General features: G+C 41.3%; 1 protein-coding gene across 1 annotated transcript in view; it reads right to left on the reverse strand.

Annotated features, from left to right (window-relative positions):
• FAM83D (family with sequence similarity 83 member D) overlaps positions 1-9,069 on the reverse strand; it is a 29,370-nt gene extending 20,301 nt beyond the window's left edge. The window contains exon 1 of the mRNA XM_051979313.1: positions 8,562-9,069. Within this exon, the coding sequence (XP_051835273.1) occupies positions 8,562-9,032 (471 nt within the window). The 5' untranslated portion in view covers positions 9,033-9,069. The remainder of the gene's footprint in view (positions 1-8,561) is intronic.

The raw sequence follows: 9,069 nt of genomic DNA on the forward strand, positions 1-9,069 counted from the left end.
CCCTCCTCCTTCCAAACCACAGGGCTGGACTTTCATCCTTGATCCACATTCTGCCACGCATCCATAAAAGAGATTTTGCATTTCTGGCACAACCTTGTCAGGGGAGGAAAGAGTGGTATTGATTTCAGTAACCTGGTCTCCTGATGATCCTGAATACTAAAAACCGCAAGTGAAAAGACAGGGAAAGCTTGGAGGCTTCCCAGTAAAGATGGCACTTGAGTGGAGACTGAGAGAGGGATGGCGATGTTCAGTCAGTCCTGCCTTGAAAGGACTCCCTGCTCAGCCACGCTTGGAGACCACAGCTGAGTGCTGGACCACAAGCACTTATTGCAACATCTATGCACAGCATCCTCCAACGCCCCAAGTGCTGAGTAAGGCACTGGAGGCGCCCAGAGGAGACAGCGCAAAACTTAACCAGGCCCTGGCCTGCAGGAGGGTACCTGCCCTCCTGCACAGCTCCCCAAGGCTGGGCATTTCAGCTACTGGATGGTGAAGTAGGCACCCAAATGCTGCTTCTTGTTCCAAGCCTGGACTTGCTTTACCACACCTTCAGAACCCTAAAGTATGGTTAAGATTTTAGAGTCAGAACAGGGTAAGAAACAAACGGGAAAAACAAACAAAAGTGTGGCGTTGGGAATAAACACGATATATTTGAAAGATGGGAGAAGACCTGTGTGTTAGAGGAGGTGGTAAGGGTGGAGAGAGAAAGGGTGGGCTGATATTATGAAGGGCTTTGAATGTCAAGGGGAAGTTTGGACCTTAGCAATGAGGGGGAGAAGAGTGCAGGAAAGGGAACTTGAAAGGAACAGCAGTATTTTGAATTGGCTGGTCTGACAAGGGATGGAAAATGGGCTAGAACTGAAAAGCTCTCCTAATACTGCACATAACTGTAAATTTGCTTTACAATGCTCTGACAGCACAGTCCCTTTTCAAGGGGTCTGATCCACCTTTGGAGCAACTAGGGGGCAAATGGATAGAACATCAGACCTGGAATCAGGAAGACCTCCTATGTGGCCTCAGACACTTCCTAGCTGTGTGACCCTGGGTAAGTCACTTTATCCTATTTGCCTCAGTTTCCACTGTAAAACGAGTAACCCCAAATGGGGTCATGAAGAGTCAGACACCATTGAAAATGACTCAACAACAAAGTCACATCTTTAAGCTATTTTTCAAAAGAGAAAACAAATACCACTACTAACTTTATAAATTTTCTCCCTCCTCCTTCTCCAAGATCACCATTCCTTCCTATCTTTTCAGCAATTGATTTGATTTATCAGGTCCTGATTCTTCCTTTATACCAAAAAACAAACCTCTGACTATACAAACAAAAATAAAGGTGAATCAATTAATTAGTTGAATTAATGAGGTTTAAGAGGTGATTGGAGGAGAGAAGATTGAGATAGATCACTGTGCTATAGGAAGCAACAAGTAAAGATGGATGTTATATGGTCATTCAACTTCCTTCCCAGAAATTAATATAATAATGACAATTAAAAAGCTATATTTATATAATGCTTTAAAGTTTACAAAGCATTCTATGGTTTCTCATTTGATCCTTATAACAACCTTGTGAGGGAAAGCTCTCAGCATCCCTTTGTAACATTTCTCTGTCCAATATTAACAAAATTATTATACCTAAAACAGTTATCTCTATGAAATTTCTTGTCATGTTGAAGCATCTCTATTTTACTATCAATCTTAAAAGCCACTTGTTTTTCTTGGAACCAAGAAAGGGAATAGATTATGCAATACTTACCTCTAACATGTAAGCCTCAAAACAATAACTCTGTAACCTGACAAGATCCTTTTATTTCTGACACTTTACTAATCCTTAGAATGAGAAGTTGATATTATCCCAAAAGCCTTCAGTGAAAAGGTAATATTTTCCTATGTAAAATGCAGACTCAAGAGACCAAGTTACTTTAAGAGGGAGTAAAATACATATTCTCAGCCCATTGGTGCCCTGAGAAAATAGTTGTGGTAGCTGAATAGTAAAATTATAATTTTAATAAGAAGGCTGCATTATATGACTGGGGATTCTACTACCTGTATTCTCCTATCTTACATGGCTGCTTTAAGTATCAAATGAGATCATATATATGAAATCCTGAGCTGCAACAATATCACATTATATCTCCTCTATTAAGTCATCTCTGAACACTCCAATTATAATTTAAAAGGGAGAGATGATTCATATTAAATAAGCATTATTTATTTAATTAAAATATTAAATATTGAGCATCTAACCTATAAAAGGGACTACAGGAATCCAAAGAAATATGGATAGAGGCACTGCCCTCACAGAGCTTACAATCTGAGGAAATAAGACATACAAGCAGTACCCGTCTCATTTACCCTGCAAAATAGCCCAAGTCCAGTAAAAATAAAACCATCCAACTAGATGACCATAGGCATTTCTCTTCTCAAACAACTACCACCAATGGCTATTTCCCTCTACGATTACTCCCTTCACTATCAATGTTTTAAACCCTTAATATTATCTAATGCACAACTCCCTGCTTAGTCTTCTTGACTCCCCACTTTGCTTCAGTACCAATCTAGTACAGAGCCTACAAAGGCAGAGAAGGATGCCAGCATACTCTTCCCTTCCACTGACCATAACCACTTCTGGGAGACAGAATCCTCAGTGCTGCCTTCATCCCTGCCCCTATCCTTCCTTCTCCCTCAATCTAAATTTACTTTATACCCAAATCCCAGGAAGAAAACCCAGGGTTGCCTCAATCTGATTTCACTTCCAACACAAACGAACCTTACTAGAGGCTGTCCAATGTGGGAGTGTCAATAACTCTATGATCTGAGGAGATGTCTGGTTCAACTCCCTTCCAGTTGCAACAATTCCTCCCACAAAAAACACGCTACAATGGCCAATCTGCTTCTGCTCTAGCACAGGAGTCCACTTTTCTCAAAAGGTAGCCCTTTTCACCATTGTATAGCTCAAAATTTTAGGTGACATGACAGGAAGGTTAGGATATGGAACACAGAATTTTCCTTTTTTCAAGTTAAAATCTGCCTATAGGTACATTGTTTTTTAAATTAAGAAGTCCAGTAGCAGATAGAACATGTCAGGAAATGCCTGTGATGTAAAACAAAAAGTATTATATTAAAAAAAAAAAAAAAAAAAGCACAAGTCCTATGTATTAAAGAAGCTCTTAAAGAACTGGAAATTAAGAAGATACCCAACAATTAGAAAATGGCTAAAGAAATGATGTTATATTGCAGGGGTCCTCAAACTTTTAAAATAGGGGGCCAGTTCACTGTCCCTCAGACTGTTGGAGGACCTGACTATAGTAAAAACAAAAACTTTGATTTGTGGGCCTTTAAATAAAGAAACCTCATAGCCCTGGGTGAGGGGGATAATTGTCCTCAGTTGCCGCATCTGGCCCGCGGCAATAGTTTGAGGATCCCTGTATTAAGGGAATGGAACACTATTGTGCTGTAATAAACAAAAGGGCTGGTTTTGGAGAAATCCAGAAAGATATATAAATTGATTCAGAATGAAGGGAACAGCATCAAGAGAACAATTCATACAATAACAACAACATTGTAAAAACAAATAACTTTGAAAGATTTAAAAGTTTGATCAACACAATAACCAACCATGATTACAGAAGATCTATGATGACACATTAGCCACCTCCAGACATTCAAGAAGATCAGTGTAGGAATTAGTTTTGTCTAACTATGAAAATCTGTTGCATGGCTTTGGTTTTTCTTTTCTTTTAAATAGGGATGAGGGATAGGGATATAGGAAGAAAAAGTAGATGAGTTAGTTGGAAAAAAATTTAAACTCCTAAAGTAATAAAACTTCACTTTAAAAGTCTGTTTCCCTGTAACTTCAATCTATTGGTTTTACTCCTGCCCTATAGGACACAGAAAATAACCTTAATTCCTCTTCTATATTATAGTCCTTCAAATATTTGAAAATAGCTATCAGTTGTTTCCCCACACCTACTTCCCCCATTCTCTACCCCTGTTTTCTCTGGTCTTTTTCTATAGAAAAGATCTTGTTTCTTCTAAGTGGAGTTGTGGATACAGCAGAGGCCTAGAACAAAGAATACTTGAGTTCAGATCCATTCATTCTCAGACACTTAATAACTGTGCAACTTTGAACTAAAATCATTGAACTAAATCAAATAAAATGAACTAAATTCAGTTTCCTCAATTGGAAAATAAGGATAATAAAAGTGCCTGCCTTCCAAGATTGTTGTGAGGATCAAATGAGATAATATTTGAAAAGTGTTTAACACAGTATATGGAATGCAGTAGGTGCTATATAAATGCCATTAGCATGTTATGCTTTTTAGAATATCAACATATTTTTAAAAATATAATATACAACTCAGAGCAGGGCATAAAGTAGGTCCTTGTTAATAGCTGAATATGGTTCACAGTATAAATGAACAAGTTTAGGGAGGGACATATAAAGGTAAATGTGAATATGGATGGGAAAAGAAAAAGAAAGATGGCAGACTCCTCACCAGCCAGGGCTATTAAGTAGTGGAAAGGTTTAGTGCATATATTGTGATAGTTTACCTTAGATTGAGGGATTATCTGAGCTCTTGTGCCTGCATTTGGGATCCTAGAATCTTTGACCATTTGTGACCATTAGACAGAGTGCCCACTCATCAACAGCTAGATCTGGATTCATCCTTGATTTCTCCATTCCAAGTGCTGTCCCATATCCTTCTTCTACTTACAGGCCCATAACCCTAGCTCATTGGAATTATTTCAATGGCCTCATCACTGGGCACCAATTCCTAAGCCCTTCTCTCTTCATTCCATATTCTACATGTCTGCCAAAATAACTTTCTTGAAGCACAAATCTGAGCATGTTACTTTCTCTCTCTCTCTTTCCTGAGGCAATTGGGGTTAAGTGACTTGCCCAAGGTCACACAGCCAGGAAGTGTTAAGTGTCTGAGGCCTGATTTGAGCTCAGGTCCTCCTGACTTCAGGGCTGATGCTCTATCCACTGCACCACCCAGCTGCCCCCATGTTACTCTCTTACAAAGATCTATAGATGGCTACCATTTATCTTTAGGATAAAAACCAAATTCTTCCACTTGCTATCCATTCATGATTATCTCTTCAGTCTATCTCTTCAAGCTTAGCACATTTTAATTACTCTCATGAACTCTATCTTTGCTCAGACCGGTTTATTCAAAGTTCCCCAAACTATCCCTATTTGTTGATAATACAGTTTTCCTCCTCTCTTTTTTCTCCAAGTCCCCCCACCCCCATTTGCCACCTCCTATGGGGGAGTCTTTTCTGATCCCCTTAGGTATTAGAGTTCTCTCTTCTCAACTTTTCAAGCATATACATACATAAGTTAATATATTATGCCAAAATACTTTGGAGATACCCTATTTGCCAGAGCTAAGCTAAGTCCCAGCAAACAGGGTTATGTCCTGAGCCTGGCATACCAACAATCCTTTGCGCTCTATATGTCACCTCTGGCGGAGTATTGCTAGGATCAGCACCAGGCGTTCCCTGAGGGATATAGCTCCCCTGTGTCTCAGAGCCAACCATCATGTCTTCACGATCCCTATTGCGTCATACTTCACTCCTGTTTCCATCACAGAACTCTGGTTCTATACTTCAAAGCAAGCCTGACTCCCAACTTGAGATAACGACTATTAGGATCGCATCCAAAAACACCTGCACTGTCTCAAGACCTAATGATGATTGTGTTGTGTAGGTACACACATCAGCAGCATTAAGCCCTCCTCCCTAGCAGGGGGCTTCCACCTGCAGGGGATATTTTCCTCTCTCCAAAATTAAACTTTTTTTGGTCTGACTCTCCTGGTTCTGACCTGCTTTGTTTTGACTCTGGCCACCTGCAGTTTAGAGTTCTCTATTTCATTCCCTAATAAATAGAATTTAGGCTCCTTAAAGGAAACCTTTTTGGTTTTGTCTTAGTGTCGAGAAGTGCTTTGCATGATGTAAATACTTAAATGTACAATGGAAAGGCAAGGGTGTTTGGTAAAGATTCCTAGAGGAAGGGATTCTTTCATTTTACGAGTAAGGAAACAACCCAGAAAAATGAAGTATCTAGCTTGCCAAAGATCACATATCTATGAAGCACCAAAAGCAGAACTTCAATCACTCTTTTAAGGGCAAGACCACTTACTCCTACACCAAGGTTCCTTTTTAAGCAGGCAAGACTATTCCATTGAGTATGCCTTTTAGAGAAGAACCCGAGGTACTTATTAAAAATGAAAAACACAAAAAAACATTTCAGAGCTCAGGCTCTTGATAAAAAAGGAGGGTAAAAGCCACATAAAGTCTCATTTGCATTGGCAAGTTAATTCTTGTTCATATAGAGCATGGAGGATGTCCCAAATCTGCCACAGAGTTGCATCTAGCCCTGAGGAAAGACTCATTGAGAAACCTTACAGATTTAATAGAGAGGAAACAGCTCATTAATGTTAACTTGTCTAGTCTGTGAAGACCATAACCAATATTATTAATAAAGACATGTAAATCTTAAGTCACATGTTTGGCTATTGCCAATTACACAAAGATTCTATGGAAAGTAGATGAGTAGCCCTCAAAATGAAGTATGAAGTACTAGGAAGAGTACTGGACTTGAAGCACAAACATCCAGGTCCAAATCCTACCTTATTAACTACATGATTACATAGGAGAACAGATTTAGATCCAAAAGTGATCTTAGAAGTAATATAGCCCAACACTCTAATTTCAGAGATGAAAAAAATTGAGATGTGTGGACTTTGAACAATTTATCTATAAGGTTACACAGGTACTAAGGGCAGAGCTGGGAAAAATTTGGGCTTTTAAAAATGATTTTATAGACAAGTCAACAGAAGCCTATATATTGTTAGATGCCCATTATATAATTAGATACCCACTTACAAGTAAGAGCCCTGAATGCTTACATAATTTTTATATAGCATGACCAATATTTCTACTTACACAGGATGCTGTGTACAATCTCCCTCCTCTCCATAGAAGGCCTGAAAATAGTAGCCACAGTTGTCTAGGAAGTAACCCAAATCATTCTTGATGACAAACTTAAGCACCGACTTCCACTAGTGTAGGCAAAATGGCAAAGTTGGTACAACTCTTTTCCCTTTTAAATCCTTTTCCCAACTCCCGGTACACTTTGCCCCTCCTCATTTATTCCTGACTGAGTTCAGATTACCTTGAGCAACTTTAACAATACCTTTTTTACAGTCGAACAAAGAAATTAATTAATATATGAATGACTGCTAAACTGAAGAGATAGGTAAGGTGATCTCCAAGTAAATTTCTAATTGTTGGTAGCTGAGAGAGTGGAAGAAGGGGAGACCTGAAAGAAGACAGGAATGGCTCTTTTCCCCTCTATTTTCCAAAGTGAACCTAATATTTTTCTATTCTCTGGAAGAAAGGATCCTGGACATGAAAGTTAAGTAGACAGCTTTACTTTTGATCAGCAGCAGCCTATTTTTTTGAAAAACTAGCATTAATAAAATCATTAATTCTATTAAAGTAATTTTTACTTGTTTAAATGAAAGGTCATCAAAACTTGATGACTTATTCCCCAGTTCTCTAGACCTAGAAATCTGTTATTACTAGACATCCTTATCTCAAGTTTATTTGTATCTTCAACACCTGTCACATAACAACACTTAATGCTCAATGTCTGAGTGGAGTGAACAAGGATTCTTCAGAAGCTTCTTAAGAATAGCATTATTTAACAGGTCTTAGGGCAATTGGATTTGCGTCTTACTGAATGAAGTAAATAAATGGTTAAGACCCAATTCTTCCCACAAATTATTCTGGCTTTCAAGGACCCCTTCACCCATAGGCAACCAGGATAGACCTTTTAAGAGGAATGAAGCAAATGGGTCAGTGTTCCAGAGGCGAGTTAACCTTATTCCCTCCTGGGAAGCAGCAATGTTATTTAGGGGCTGCAAAAGGGTCACACTCTGTGCCCCTCATGGAAGAGGCGTCTTCCTCTTACACAGTCTTGGAGAAAAAAGTAAACCAGAAATGATCTGAACTCAAGATCGAAAAATCTTGGGTCCTTCAGGGGATTCCACATAGCCCAGGGAGGAAGCAAAAGCTGACAGCTAGAATACTACCATTACAGATGTAGATAGTTTTCAAAGTGCTTTCCTTACAACCCTGTGAGGATGGTGTTGCAAATATTATCCTCTTTTTATAAATGAGGTAACTGAGGTTCAGAGACACTGCGACTCGCTAAAGTGTCTGGGGTGGGATTCGAACTTGCCTCGCATAACTTCCATTCTTCCCATGCCTCTCGGGAGCCATTTGTGAACCTAAAGCCCCAAAGGTAAGGATTCTTTGAAAAGGCATCGGAGGCTTTAAACTCTCGGGTTCTGCCAGGACTGACAACAGCCCAGGTAGCTGCTTTCTGGGCCTCAGTTTCCCCTTCGCATAAAAAGGCTTACTGCTTCCCTCGGGCCAACCTAGGCTAAAAGAGGCTTCAGGAGTTTCGGGTGCCTAGGACCTCCACTCCACCCCCGGGATTGGAGCCGACAGGGCTGGAAGCTGGCCGGGCCAGCCCCCGGGCTCACCTCCTTGGCTGAGCGGATCTGCTTGCGCACCGCGTCCTTGCAGCCATACGGCGACTCCTGGAAGCAAGGCTGGAAATGCGCCTCTACCCGGGTAGGGCCGCGGTAGGCACCGCGGTAGAAGGCGGGCCAGCCCAGCTCCAGCACGGGCGGCTCGATGTCCGACTGCTCCGGGAAATAGGTGAGCGAGGAGCAGTCCTGAGACGAGGCGAAGGACTCGTCGGTAGCGCTGTCCTCCCCGCGGGCGCGGGGCCGCACGGCGGTCTGGAGGATGCTCTGGATCTCCTCCTCCGAGAGGAAGCAGGTCACATTCTCCCGCCGCAGGAAAGTGATAAAGGCATCTCGGCCGCCGGTCACCAGCTCCTCTACGGCCAGCCGCTGCGCCTCGCTGTACAGCTCGGGCAGATTGGGAGGGCCGCCCGGGGAGAGGCACGATGCGGCCAGGTCATCCAGGAGCTGGGACGGCGTAGCCATGGCGGGCCAGCCAACAAGTAGCAGGAGAAACGGCCGG

Source organism: Antechinus flavipes, chromosome 2, assembly GCF_016432865.1.
Source record: "Antechinus flavipes isolate AdamAnt ecotype Samford, QLD, Australia chromosome 2, AdamAnt_v2, whole genome shotgun sequence".
In the NCBI taxonomy this organism is placed as follows: Eukaryota; Metazoa; Chordata; class Mammalia; order Dasyuromorphia; family Dasyuridae; genus Antechinus; species Antechinus flavipes.